The sequence below is a fragment of the Manis pentadactyla genome, chromosome 14 (genome assembly GCF_030020395.1).
Source record: "Manis pentadactyla isolate mManPen7 chromosome 14, mManPen7.hap1, whole genome shotgun sequence".
Classification (NCBI taxonomy): domain Eukaryota; kingdom Metazoa; phylum Chordata; class Mammalia; order Pholidota; family Manidae; genus Manis; species Manis pentadactyla.
The window spans coordinates 15,002,628-15,017,239 of record NC_080032.1 but is presented as its reverse complement, the minus strand read 5'-3'; the positions used below and the strand labels follow the sequence as shown (position 1 = coordinate 15,017,239).

The 14,612-nt window shown below is 48.6% G+C and overlaps 1 protein-coding gene across 3 annotated transcripts in view; it reads left to right on the top strand.

Annotated features, from left to right (window-relative positions):
* The window catches only part of BICDL1 (BICD family like cargo adaptor 1), a 106,507-nt gene that overhangs the window by 87,676 nt on the left and 4,219 nt on the right, over window positions 1–14,612 (top strand). For 2 of the 3 annotated variants that reach the window (XR_008993909.1, XM_036929447.2), the window contains exons 5-9: window positions 2,591–2,770; window positions 3,413–3,631; window positions 4,724–4,867; window positions 10,151–10,281; window positions 14,228–14,348. Coding sequence is in view for 2 of the 3 variants with exons in the window: in XM_036929447.2 (XP_036785342.2) it covers window positions 2,591–2,770; window positions 3,413–3,631; window positions 4,724–4,867; window positions 10,151–10,281; window positions 14,228–14,348 (795 nt within the window). In the remaining variant the exon portion in view is untranslated. The remainder of the gene's footprint in view (window positions 1–2,590; window positions 2,771–3,412; window positions 3,632–4,723; window positions 4,868–10,150; window positions 10,282–14,227; window positions 14,349–14,612) is intronic. The other variant, XM_036929449.2, reaches the window with a different exon arrangement.

Below are 14,612 nucleotides of genomic sequence, written 5' to 3'. Positions count from 1 at the left end.
TGAAATTCAGCTGGGCCTCTTGCAACATGTGTGCAAGGGCCTTGTCCCAGTGAGCGGTTGGGTTTCATCAGCAGAGAAGGCAGGCCCCACTCACAGTGGGGTGACCAGGAAGCAGGTGACCCAGAGCCTGGACCTGACTCTGATGCTGAGTGTGTACCATTAGGCAGATCACTTAAATCAAGCTGTCTCTGTTTCGTCAGTGTAAATGGGGAGAGTGTTCCCACTTCTACCAACTTCAGGGGCATGAGTATTGTGAGTTTGAACTTAGTATATTATGTAAACACAAGGCATTTGCTGTCTTCCTTGTTCATACATATAAATACATTGAGTGTCATCTTCATTATATAAATGATGATATCTCTTATTTTAGAGGGTCATTACATTTACTAGACTCTTTGCTGGTTTGGTTCAGTTTTTCTGCATGTCTGTGGATCAGCTATTGGCCAGAGAGGGCAGACCTGTTCTCTTGCTGTTATAATGAATTAAGCACCTTCGAATGTGCATGAGTAATTGAACTAATTTTGCCCAGTGCAGAAGAACTTGTACTTGTCTGTGCTGGACTTCTCCTGCTGGGATGTATGTGGAGCTGCTTCGAAAATAATTGTAAAGCATTTTCCAATTTAGTGTGCTGTTTGTAATTGTGCCAAGTGATTCCTAGGAATGTCTTTTTTTTTTTTTAAACCCTAATTTCTTCTTTCTGAGTTTGCCCAAAACTGGGGCTGGAGGTGTTCCTACTGGACCAGCAGGTATTGCTGATCCATGGGAACCATGCAGAGCAGGCTTGCCAACTCCTTTTTCATCCTCTGAGCAGCCAGGCTCCAAACTCTTCCTAGTTAAGATGCATCCAGATCTCTGGCGCCATTAGCCAACCGCTATCTGATACTGAGCAGCAGAGGTGAGGCCCCAGGGCACCTACAGGATTGGCTCCAGTCTCTATAATGCAGCTTGCTCCATTCAGAACCACAGAGCTGAGTTGCTGCCTGCTGCCCTGTGGTCTCTGGGTCTTTGGAGAGAAAGAGGAGCCTGGCCTGTAAGTTGTGATCCCTGCAGTGCTGTCCCCTCCCCACCACTGGTATCGCCCTCCTTCTCTGAGCTACATATGCTGTGTGGGCCCTTCCCAGGCTGAGGGCCTTATCTGTAAACTGAGGTAAGACCCAGAAAGTGGGGGAAAATGCTTTTCCCATGGGATTGGGAACTCTGGGTATTACTGCCCAGACATTATTCCAAATCCTACCCCCAACTCCTTTCCAAACAATCCTTTCCCCTTAATTTTTTCATTAAAATACAATACACATATGGTAAAGCACACAAATCTCAAGTGGACAGCCCAGTGGATTTGTATAAATACATAAACCCATGTAACCACCACCCAGTTCAAATATATCCCACTGTGAGCAGCCTACATGCCTCCCTCCTGCCCCCTCCCAGTCAGTACCATGCCCCTTCTCCAAAAGCAAGCCTCTATTCCAGCTTTCATCTCTTCCATCTCAGTGACGTTTTGGAACATCTTACAAGTGGAATCATGTGTTACATATTGTTTTATGCCTGGCTTATGCTCAACATTATGTCTGAAATTCATCCATGATCTGGCATAGAGTAGCAGCCGGTTCTTTTTTCACTACTGTGTAGGATTCCAGCATGTAACTACATCCATGCTCTTGTTTATTGGCGTTTGGATTGCTTCCCATTTGTGGCCTTATGAATAACATCCTGTTTGTCTTTCATGGGCATGTGCAGTCCTTTGTGTTGGGCCTGATGATCAGTGCATGTCACCCATCAGAAAGGGCTAGTTTTCCCCATCAGCAGTGAAAGTTCTGGTTATTCCACATCCTCACCAACACTTGATATCATTTTGTTATTATTTATTTTTTTATTTGTTTTCTCCATTCTGGTGAGAGTCTAATGGTATCTTACTTGTGTGCTTGCATGTATGTGTTTAATTTTTTATTTTGGAGAATTTCAGACAAACTAAAGAATAGCATAATGATGCCCCATGTACCCCATATCCCAGCTCTACATTGATCCCTGGCCAGTTCCACCGCATCACATCCACTTGCTCCTCTCTTACTTATTTTGAGGTAAATCCCAGGATTTTTGTAACTTCCACCTGTAAATAAAGAATACCTCTAAATGATAAGAACTTTAAAAAATAGAACCACAGGACTGTTAAGCCAAAAAGTTTAGCAATATTTCCTTAATGTCACCAAATATTTAGTGTTCAGATTTAGTTGTCTTACAGATGTCATAATTGTTTCTCATACTTTTCATTTGAATCAAGGTACAAATTGAAGTAGACCTACACACCACAGTTGATTGCTATGTCTCTTTTAAGTTTTTTTTAATCTATAGATTCACCATTTATCTTTTTTTTTTTCCTTGAAATTTATCTGTTGAAGAAACTGAACTGTTTGTCCTATAGAATTTCCCAAATCTGGGTTTTGCTGAAAGTATCTCCCGAATGTAATCAGCATGTCCCTCGCTCTGTATTTTTCTGTAAATGGATCTAGGAGCATGATTGGGTTCAGGATCCACTTTTCTTGGTTGTTTTTGGGTGGGGAAGCCTCACTGCCATTTGCTTTCTCTTTGAAAGCTGCATCAAAGTCAGCTGGAGCTCCAGGAGGTACGGCTCTCCTACCGACAGCTGCAGGTGAAGGTGGAAGAGCTCGCTGAGGAGAGGAGCCTGCAGAGCTCCGCCGCCACCAGCACGTCCCTGCTGTCTGAGATAGAGCAGAGCATGGAGGCCGAGGAGCTGGAGCAAGAGAGAGAGCAGGTGCCCACACCCCTGTTGCTCCAGCATGTGAGGTTGCCGGCGGAAAGTGGGGCAGGCTGTGGACTTAAAGAGCCCATCAGCCTTCCCGTCAGCCAGTGCCTACTGTTTCAGCTCCAAACTGGAAGGGCCTGTAGCCCTGTGCCTCGCAAGCCCCTAGGCCTGGTGGCTAGGGCTGTCCTGAGGCAGGCCCTGACCGAAATGTCCCTAGCTCACCATCACCCCAGGGGCTCTTAGGAAGTGCCTGTTGATTAATCATCAGCCTCATACCCCCTGTATTGACAGGGTTCTAGAATATTCTCAATCCATTCAGTCGGCTTCTTTTCATACTACTCATAACCACTTACTCCCCCTAATCAAGTACTGACTCCTACCAAAGTCTGACTATATAAAGAAGTGTTTTATATAGCAAATGAGAGGGACTAAGGGCAGGGAACAAATCGGGAGTCTGTAGAGATGTTACCAGGCCCAGAATAAGTATCTTGGGATCCCAAAATATTTCTTGGAACAGGTGATTTAAAAAAAAAATCCTTTATCCTAGAACTAGTATCTTGGCTCTCAGTATCTTGGGCTCATACCTGAGAAAAAGACCAGTTGTCAGTCTTCTCTAGAGTCCATAATCAAGAATAATTCTTTGTGGGGCAGCTGAGACTGCAGCTCTGGGAGGCCTACTGCCAAGTTCGCTATCTTTGCTCACACCTCCGAGGAAACGACAGTGCTGACTCGGCCGTCTCCACGGACTCCTCGATGGACGAGTCTTCAGAAACCTCATCTGCCAAGGATGTGCCAGCCGGCAGCTTGCGCACTGCCCTCAGTGAGCTCAAGAGACTGATACAGAGCATCGTGGATGGCGTGGAGCCCACGGTAAGAGGCCAGACTGAGACGCTCCTCACCCCACAGGATCGGCTAGTGGGAGGTAGAAACCAAGTGCAGGGGGTGAGGCTAACCGTGGAACCTTTTAAAAATTGTGCAGTTTTTTCTGAGTGCTTATTGTGGGAGAGCAGTGAATACTGGTGATCAGGGAGAGGGGCTGAGTGCCAGGGAATGGAAGGCTGCAGAGGCTTCTTCCTGCAGACACCAGGCTACAAATGGAGTCTTTTTTCCATACAGTTATGCACAGGCTATAGTGGCCTCAAGTTCAAGGGCTTTTCTTGGAAGCTTTGAATATAGAAATTTGGATCCAGATAAAAAATGCAAGTTACTTTTCTGAAGCCCATTGTTCCTAGTGGTGGGGTTAGCTATGAATAGGCAAAACTAAAAGATCTGAAGCTTCTGCTAAAAGATCTGAAACTTTCTGCCAACAGGAAGTTGGGAAGATTAACCAGGGCCTTTTAGAATTACAGACGTGGCTCCCCCTGAGGCAGAGAGGAATGTCTCCCAGGCTTCCAGGCAGACTGGCATCTCCCCCAGCTTCATGACCGCCTTCTGTGGCCTGCCTTTCCGCCACACTTAAGCTCTCAGGCTACTGTTTCTCTGCAGGTCTCACCCTCCTCCAGAACAGTTGTCTTTCTGCCCGAGTTAGATGGAGTCGGATGACAGGGTGCCCCTATCTGACCTGGCTGTGTTGGTTTGTGGAATGTATCATAGCGTGGGGGCCGGAGGCCGGCTCACAATGTGAAAAGGGAGCATGTCAGGGTGAGGTGTGCTGCTCACTCCAGCTTCCCTTCCCTGAAGCCTAAAATAGAAAGAAAATAATATCTAGCTATTGTTTGCAGTGGAAATTGAGCAAGACAATCTCTCTCCTCTAACCCTTTCTTTCTTCTCTCCTTTGTGTCTCCTCTCTTTCTTTCTCTCCGCTCCCCGCCCCCTTGCCCTCTGCCCTCACAATGCTGCCCTCCCCATCTCTGTACACCCCGCCCCCCACCCTCTGCCCTCACAATGCTGCCCTCCCCATCTCTGCACCCCCCCGCTGCCCTCACCATCTCTGTGGTTGGCGGCTCTCTCTTTTACTGTCAGAGCTCTCGGAGGCTTGATGATGACTCCTTAGAAGAACAGATAAGGCAGACCAGTGAGGATTCGAGAGCTCTGAGGGAACTCATGGAGGGAGAGAGGGGTAAACTGAGGCAAAGCCTCGAGGAGCTGCAGCGACTCCACAGTCAGGTGAGCACCCCATCCTCAGTCCAGCACAGGGGATGTGCATGGGCTCCCTGGGGACCACTGTGAGGGTCCCTCTCCCGGGTCTGTTTGAGAAGCAGCTCTCTGGCAGCTCCTCAGTGGACGGTGATCTGAAGTTGGGTGAGCTGGTGTCTTCCAGGGAAGTAGTAAGTCCTCTGGTTTAGCCCAAAGTAAAAGTGTCAGGATAAGAGTAGCTGACCCTCCATTTCCTCCAGCTACACGCTGTCTTCTACAGAGCCTGAAAAACCCGGTGGAATCTGACAGCTTAAAGTGCCACAGCTTCCAGGACACGTACAGATGTTTTTCTGACAGCTTCTGAGCAGGGAGGTCTGCAAACCAAGGAACAGTTTACCTTTGCCAGCCTGCCCTCTCTGTGTAAGAGCCGTGGTCCCCTGTGCCGGCCGGCGTTGCAGCTTGAGAAGCACCTCCCGCCGCTCTCACTGCTGCTTTCCCTTTGGATCATTTCATCTCTCTTGCAAACACCAGAGAAGGACATCTGTATTCTGATCCAAATGGGTTTTAAAGGGCTTAGGAGCAGTCCCACCCAGAAAGGAGCTTCTAAAATCTATCCCAGGAAGTAAGTAAAGGCGCTTCCTTTTGGCTAGGGTCTTGTGTAAAGGTTCTGCCCCACTTGGGGGCACTGAACAGGTAGCATCTGAACCCTGCCCCCACCCAGCCTGCCCACTTCTTTCCTTGTCCAAAGCAAGTATCCCTTCCTGCTACACGACATTGCTGAGATGCAATGTAGCCTGGCTTTCACTTCAATCAGTATTCTTGAGTTTAAAGGGCCTCATAGAAATAAACACCTGTCTTTTTTTGTGTTGCACCCATTAGACTTCCTAATATTATTCTCTTGGAAGATATTGGGAGACTCACACACAGCCATCACTGCACTCTTCCTTCTGGCAGGCGGATGTTCTCATGCCTAAAACAAGACCCTCGGACGGTTGTTTGGCTAGGGAGTAGTTCAGACTTAAGACAGATCTTCCAAACTGGAAGAAGAAAATACAAGAGAAAGTGGATCTAAAAGTTCTTTGGATTAATAAAAGTTTCATTTATGTCAAAGGCTAGATTTCAGTGGGAGCTTCTGTTTATCAGTTCTTCGATATTAGCTGGCTTTTTGTTTTGTTACGTTGCTTCTCAGAATTACAGAACTGAAAACAGGAGAGGCCGTTATTTCACTCAGAAACATAAGCAAAGTGTAGGTTGCTGAGAGTCTGATGTGGAAGTATTTAGGAAGCTATCTCCATCAAGGAATTTTCCTTCAAACTTCAGCTGATAACTCGTTTAGGCCAATTCCTGTGTATTCCTTTTCAAAAAGCTCATCAAGCAGAGAGTTACTCTTCATTCCAGTGGGGGTATAGAATTGGGCTTCTCTCGTGGATCTTCTCTTCCTAAAAGCCCAGCAAACCTCTCAGCCAGATTGCATCCATCCAGAACTGTCCCCTGGGTGTAACACTGGCTTCCCGAGGCAGTGCGGGGAAGCAGATTGAGTCCCAAATAGTGGAAACGGCAGCCACCACAGCAGGCATGACGCTCCTCGCGCAGTTAGCTCAGCATCTGGGCGCCCTCGTGCACCTGCGCTGCACCAGACCCTGGAGACACCAGATGAATGTGGTGCACCCCTGCGCCCCAGAACCTCTCAGTATCATCAGGAGAGTCAGACCAGCTTGTACCATTCTGGAGGGCAGAGCCCAGACAAGGTTCCAATAGACAAACCTCATCCAGGTATGATCCAGGCTCCAGGCCTACGGCTTTTTTACCTGAGCGTGTTCTTTTCTCTCCTGGAAACTAGGCCAGAGGTAAAAGTGGAAAAACCCGGAAGGTGAAGTGACCTCCACTAACCCACCCCTGCCGAAGCCTACCCAAATTTTAAAATAAAAGAGAGCCCAAGGTTCATTTAATTGATAATTACATTTGAGGCAAAAGTCTGAAGCCAGACCTGAAGACTAGCCCGCACCTCAGCCGTGGGGCGCTGCCTGCCCTCCTCCTGCCCCCCACTCTGCCCCCGACAGCTCTCCTGGCTCCTGCTCACCCCTGGCAAGCGCCGACTGCGGGGCCTGGAGCAGCTGCTGGGAGGCAGGAAGGGCCCTCGGAGCGGCGGGAAAGCTAGTTACCTGCGGGGGCCCCTCAGCCAGTTCCCTGGCCAGGAAAGCAGGCTGTGGGAGGCACAGAAAGAAACACAGTCTAAGTCCGGTCATTTTTCATCTTTATGCTTGATGGAGTGCGTGCCAGTTACTCTCGAAGGGGCGTGAAAACAGGGAGCGTGTACTGGGAGCAGTTAAGGTCTTCTCACCCATGGAGCCGAGGGGGCCCCTCCTCCCTAGAACCTCGGTGTGTCCTCTTTCTCCTGGCCTCCGAGCCATGCCGTTTCAGGCCTTCATTCCTCCTCGCCCTTGCTTTGGCCGCCACTTCCCGAATCACCTGCCTCCCCCCAGCCCACATGAGGCTGCGGTGCCCTTCCAGCGTCTGGACTGACTGGGCGTTAAGTCATGGGAAGCCTCCAGACCCTGTGGTCCCCTGGTCGGGCGGTTCCAGCCTTCCTCCTGTTTCCATCTCACCCCCTCGCTTTAGCAGAATTGAGCCTGGGCTGTGAGAGGACGTGCGCACGCTCCCCACACTTTCTCGCATCTGGCTCTTTCCTTCGGCCCTTTCTCTTTGCCCGGAAGAGTCTCCGCTGCACCTGCACATAGCTCAACACTGCGTCCTTCTCATTCCTGACTGGGTCTTACATCCTCCTTGAAACTCTCTGGGCTCCCTTTCTCATGGAGCCCCCCAGCTCTGCTTGGTCATGGCTACCCTGGCTCACATCTCATCTTCCCTGTCACTCCTTAGACCCCCATGAGGACAAGCTCGAGCTGTCTTAGTTTTGTCTTCTCACATCTAGCACAGGCCTAGTGTAGGTACTCAACTAACTGTCAAACAAAGGGGCAAACAAAGCCCTAGATATATGAATTCAGGATGTTTCCTTTGATGCTCTTCAATCGCAGGCCACCCTCCTATTTGAGGAAAGTGAATCCAGGCATGGCTGTAACCTAAGTCGCTGTACAAACAAGCCAGCGGCAAGTAGGTCCACACAGGTGGAGAGTGGAGAAGCAGGGAGTGGGGCTTACAGCCATGTGCCAGGCACTGAGCTGGGCCTTGATTTTTATCTTGTTTGATCCTCACAACTTGATAGTGAGGAATAGTTATTTTTATTCCTGCTTTTTATGAAAAGTATGTGCAGCCCAGAGAGGGTAAGACCCTTGTCACTTCTAAGACAGATGGCTGGAGGTCTCTACCTTGACCAGGTTTTCCAGGCCAAAGCAAAAAGTTCTTGTGAAGTTTTATCTGGGACATATTAAATGTTGGCATTTCTATACAGTATATAGTTTTTCTCTGTTGCTTACTCAGCTGGCAGAACCCCTGGCTGGCTCATGGCTGGCCTGAGGCCATGTCAGAGCTCATTTGGTCTGAGGGGGCCTGGCTGTCTCTGCCAAGTGCCTCCTGGGTCTTGAGTTCTGGCCTACCAGGCCGTAGGACCTGCTAATAAGCCCTCAAGGCAGTAGGGTGAGGCTGGGCCTCTCACCTGCTGCCCGTCTACCTCAGGGCTAGTTGTCTGTGCACACAGGAGCCCCAACCTGTTCTTCACTGCAGCTTCTGGCCCTGCTCACCGCAGCTGTCCCACCACAGTAGCACAGCGCACCAGATCCTGACGTGCCCTCCCAGGTACCTGAGAGTACACAATGCATTGCCCATAGTGAGAACAAATTGTCCTATATCCCTCTGCACTGTTGGATGTCCTCTGATTTCCTCCCAAGTGGCTGCTACCCCAGGAACTGGCAGCTCCATCTGGGGTGGCTGACATGTCTCCAGGGAAGCTTGATCTTGGGCCTTTGCTCAGTTTCAGTCTGTCTTAAGATGAGCTGACCTGGAACTTGAAGGGCAGAGGAGTATACTGAGAGGTGACATCTGTCCCTTTGTGGGAGGGACAGACACGTATGGACAAGTCCTCTCTTGGAAAACTGTCAAAGTATGTGTAATATTTAACAAGAGGGCAGGACCAGGTATCCTGTTGCCTATGAGAAGAAGGGGTTCCCACCCTTCTATTTATTCAACAGATGTTTACTGACAGCCCCACTGGGCAAGGTTTCTGGTGGCAAACAACAGGAACTGGCTCTGCTTAACTTAAGCAGAAAGAGAATATACTGGAATTAAATATGATAGCTTATAGAATAGACAGGAATGCCAGAGAACTGAGCTTCAAAACAGGAAGAAGTCACAGAAGTGGGGAAAAAAAAAACAATCTGCTGTCCATGTAAGAATTTCCCGCAAGTCTGGGTCACATGCCCATGCCCAGATGCCTGGGAAAGGATATATCTCTCTCCTTTTGGTTTCCTTAGTGGAAGGGCATGCCCTCTCTCCCGTCAAGAGTCATGCAACCAGGAATGGCCCCCAAATATGAAGGAATTTTAGATGATGACTAACCTAAAAAGTGATAGTTGGCAACTGCACAGGCATTTTTGGATTAAGCGTCATATGCAATAAGGCCCTGAGACATACAGAGGGGTAGGACATTTGCTGCCCTCTCAGAGCTCAAGGTGTACAGGGGGTCACTACACAGTGGGTGGAGTGAGCTGTGGTCACCAAGAGAGCCCTTGGAGGGGCACTCACCCCAGAGGGTGGCTCCAAGCCATGGGTTGTGGTGCCGCTCACTGAGGCATGGACCACAGAAAAGGTAAAAGGTTTGAACATCATTCGGGGTCTAAATTCCATATGGCTTTGACTTGGGGAGCTGACTGAGGAAGAGGGAAGGGCCAGGTGTGTCCAGTGCTGTCACAGAGGTGGGAGCCAGGGCCCAGGGTAGCAAGGTTCCATGTTGAGTAGAAGATACTTCTGTTAGAAGATCTAGAAACTGTCCAAACAATGGCGTTTGAGTCCCCACCCAGAGCTCTGATGTGTGTGTGGTCTTCATTCATTAGCTCCCTGGGAGTGCCTGGAAAGGGAGGATGTGGTCTGGCATGCTACATACAAAGAGGATCTGGCCCCATGGCTGCAGTCAGGGGTGGATTCCCTCCCAGCGGCTGAGCTCCAGCCTAGCCTGGAACATTGTTTTTCCAGGAGAAATGGGCCTTGCTCAGAGCGGGGGCAGCAGGAAGCTACCAGCCTGCACCACTCTCAGGCCCTGAGCCTGCCTGGGGCTTCTTGTCCCTTTCTTCCCCTCGGAGGGAGACACCCCAGGCCAGCAGTAGTCTCATGGTCACATTCATCCCTTTGACCTCCTGTTAGGTTACAGTGCTGAGTGTGGAGATGACTGCACTGAAGGAGGAGAGAGACCAACTCAGAGTGACATCTGAGGACAAGGAACCAAAGGAGCAGCTTCAGAAGGCCATCAGGGACCGGGATGAGGCCATTGCAAAGTGAGTTTGTTTAATTTTACTTTAATTACAAGTAACATGAATAAATGCTCAATTTTAAAAGTTAGATCATACAGAACAATACAAAAGTGAAAGCGAGTTTCCCTGCTACCCGCCCTTACTCCAGTCACATTCCTCTCCCCAGTCAGACTCTACTGGTGAGAAGTCGGGAGTGCATCTTCTATAGAGCTTTCTCCTGTGCATATGCAGGTGTTTGGGCAATATAGCTGCAGAGGGTCTCTGCAAAACATCAATGGCATAATGCTCTACATGTCTTATTTTTGTCGTTCTTTGCACTTATATATTGAAGAACTTTCCAATTTCATTATATATATCTACCTCAACATTTTTATTTTTAGGCTTTTGGTGGTGATTGTTGTTTACTTTTTATTATGGATTATTTCAAGCATACACAAAAGTAGAAGATGTAAGATGAATCCCTTGCCTCAGCTCCAACACTGATCATATCTCCCCACCCGCCTCCTCCGCCTCCCCACTGGACTGTGTTAAAGCAGGTTCTAGGAGACCAGCTCATCTCTTCCATAAACACTTCAATATAGATCTCTACCAGAAAAAAGACTTCGTAAAACACATAACCACAATACAGTTACCACACTTGAAAAAACTTAAAATCATCATCGTCTAGTATCTAGTGTTCAAATTTCCCCAGCTGTACCATAAATGTCTTTTTATAATTGATTAGAATCGGACTTCAAAGTCCACATATTCCATGTAGTTGATATGTCCTAAAAATCTGTAACACTCCCCCACCATCTTTTTTTTTCATAATGTATTTATTTATTGAAGAAACTAGATTGTTGGTCTCATGGAGTTTTTCTGCATTGAGTTTGCATCCCCAGAGTGTCATTTAACATTTTTCTCTGTCCCCTATATTTGCAGTAAAATAGGTTTGTTACATTTGGATCCCCTTTTCTATGGTCCAGACCTGTCAGCTTTCTATCAAATTTCTAGTCATTAAGGAACTATACTCAGTGATGCTCCCAACCTTTGTATCTTTGCCACTGGATTCCTGGTGGATATTGAATAGCAGTGTGATATTTTGGAGTTGGAGCATACTTTTATGATTAGCAAAGGGTGAAATTGTGCATTCAATTAGGGAATAAAGTGGTAAAATCAAGGTGCTAATTGTGGAAGCCCACTGGTAATAAAAAAGCAGAATGAAGTTAGAAGTAGAGTCCGGTTGGTCACCTTCTCTCAGCAGGATGGGCAGAAGAGAGCTGATCATCAAGCTCTGACCACATTACCAGATGTCATCAGCATGGAAGGTGATGGATACAACCAAAGAAAGTGCCAGCGAGCAGGAGAGAAGAAACAAGTTGTCCAGGCCCCCTCCCTTACAATAAGCAAAACCTAGCTGTGACACCTGGGTGACAGAGGAGGCCACCAAGTCTCCACAGAACCTTAAAACACATCATACCCTTGCCTGCTGTCAAAGGACGCCCACTTAACCACCTGGAGTCTGACCCAGCAGACTTGCAAATTCTCCTCTCTGAGTCCTCCTAAATTCTCCCCACTGAGTAGGGAGAACTCTGCAGTGAGGGCCCTGTGCTTCCTGGACCCCAAAGAACAGGTATTAAATCACTCCATGAGGATTCTTTTTCTGTCCCTTAGAAGTCAAATTCTTGGTATACAGAATTGAGACAACAGACCTAAGAGATCATTTAAATGTCTGAGAGCCACACCACATTTGTGTAGGACCGTAAGTTTTTCAAGATGCTTTCATACACATCATCTCTGATTCTCCTTTCTGGCTGCACTTCAGAATCATCTGGGGGACTGTCTGGATGCCAGGGCCCTCTCCAGAACAATTCAGTCTGAATCTGTGGATTTGGGACTACTTCTTAAAAGCACCCCCCTACCCCCACCTTGTGATTCTAATGTGTAGTCAGAAATGAGAACCCCCCAAAAATATAACTTCCCTCTCTTCACTGGGCTGCAAGAATCTTAGTGTGTTCCTTATACCATACAATAGATGAGCTTCAGAAAAGTTAACAATTTTACCTCCTTGCAGGTGAAAGGTTTTCTCACTAAGAACAATCTGAGGCTAGCAATCTGCCTTACAAAAACAAAAAGGAGTCAGTTACTTACTAAGTGGTTTCACTTCAACCACTAGAATCCATCCAGCCCTTTGAAGTATTACTTTTAAAAAAGGATTACTATACTGGCTGTCAGCTCCCGTAGCTTTGCCTTCCTGGTCTGGGGTTTCTCATGAATGACAAGCGCTGATTCCCTGAGAAACGTTCCCCAGGGCGCGGTCCAAGGCGAGGATACAAAGGTCGGCAAGCAGGCACTGCTTCGGGAATTTCAAGGTGGAGAGGTCCCCTCCAAGGCTGGTGGGCAGCAGCTGAACCTCTGCCCCTCAGCCCGGAGGTATTAGTCAGCACATTCCGGGGAATCCAGGCTGCTCGTGGCGCCATCTGCCGGGAGGCGCCTAGAAGTTCGCGAGGCTGTAGCCCACGTGGGGCGCCAGGGCTTGCTGCGAAGTTCCTGCCGGGTCGGCCGGGCGTCCATGGCAACTGGTCACGCGGGGATTTCCGTTCTTCCCCGCCAACCAATGGCAGTGGGCGTGACCGGCAGCCTGCGGCATCTGAGACCCCGGCACTCATTGGACAGGCTCGGCTTCTGTCCCTGCAGCCGCAGTGCGGGTGGAGGGGCAGCGATGCAAGCTATTTGTAGCGGCTTCTCTAGGAAGGGCGAGCTGGGCACCGTTTTGCGGCCTTAGGTTGTTGGGAGTTGGTGACAAGAGGCCAGAGAGGCAGTGTTGGTCGCGGAGGTGGCCCGAGCGCTTTACCCGAACTGCCCACCTTTCGGGCACGTTAGCTTGATGCAATCGGCGTTTCTGAGGCCTGAGCTGGGCAACCCCAGCAGGCAGGGGTCTTCTAACCCTCTTTGGGCCGTGCACATTGGCTGCCGACCCTGTGCACCAGGAACACTTCGTTTTGCATTTCACAGGTGAGAGGTAGTGGTTGACAAGGGCTAGATAATGCTTTTGGCAGCCAGACAACCTGCTCCTCCTCAGCAGGGGCTGCCCAGCTAGTCTCCTCCACTTTTTGTTCCCATTACCCACCCTGGAAAAATTGTCTTTTGCATTGAACAACCATGATTTGGGAATGTTGGGGAAATCCAACAAAGAAATAGGTAAAACATCAAGGTGTGAAAATACAAAATGCAAACGTTTGTGCAACAATTTACCATCAATTAATTGATCACCATCCAGAGATACTCAAGTAGACATTTTTGTGTATAACCTTCAAATATACACAGGCAGTTTTTCTTTTACAAAGCTAGCATCCTATCATACCTTGTCTTCTGGTGCATTTCTCTACTCAGTAATACATCATGAATATTTCCCCACTGTCAGTACATACTCAACGTCATGATTATTACTGGTGACTGTATTCCATCATATAATTTACTACCAGTCCCCTAATTGTAGGCTATTATGATTAGCCTGGCTGTGATGATCACCGTGTGGCTTCCTTTGCACACATGTGCATCTTTAGGACAGATCCCTTCGAGGGGGATTGCTAGTAAAGAGGAGGAGGCCAGAAGGACAAGGTCCCCACCTTCCATGGGGCCTGGCCTTTTGGGGAAGGGATTAGCAGCTCCTTGGTGCTGTGTGAGGCCTTTACCTCAGGGTTCTGGTCCTAATTTAAGTATCCTCCTGTAGCTACTACTTCATCTGAGACGGGGATGACGAATAATCCCTTCACTATAGGTCAGTCACAAAATGTGTGAAAATGTATGTGAAAGCATGTTGCAAACTCCCAGGCTCTACAAGTAACATCGTAGTTTCTGTTACAGTTGCTTGTTGTGGATTTGAGGTCTAAGCCTTTTGGCTCATCCTGTGGGCTCCACGTGCTCCAGGTAAAGAACTAGATGCCTCTGGCCCAAGGTGTCCATGCTCACCCTGGCTTTCTGTTTTCAGGAAGAATGCTGTGGAGCTGGAACTCGCCAAGTGCAAGATGGACATGATGTCTCTGAACAGCCAGCTGCTGGATGCCATTCAGCAGAAACTGAACCTCTCACAGCAGCTTGAGGCTTGGCAGGTAAGCAAGAACCCTGAGACCTGGGGTGAGGGAAGGCGAGGCTCCAGGAGTCTCTGAACCTCTCCCAGGCAGACTGTTAGGAGAGTTTGTTACTGCAGAGTCCCATGCATGTGGGTGAGCAGTAGTCCCAATCTTAACCGGGTGACATTCAGAACTGGTGCTTCCCCAGTCCCTGGGGGCAAATGCCTGCGGAGGCTCTCCAGAACAGTGAACCCCAAGCTCTGCATTTAGGGCTGTGGTGACTTCTAAGCTTGGAACAGGGGC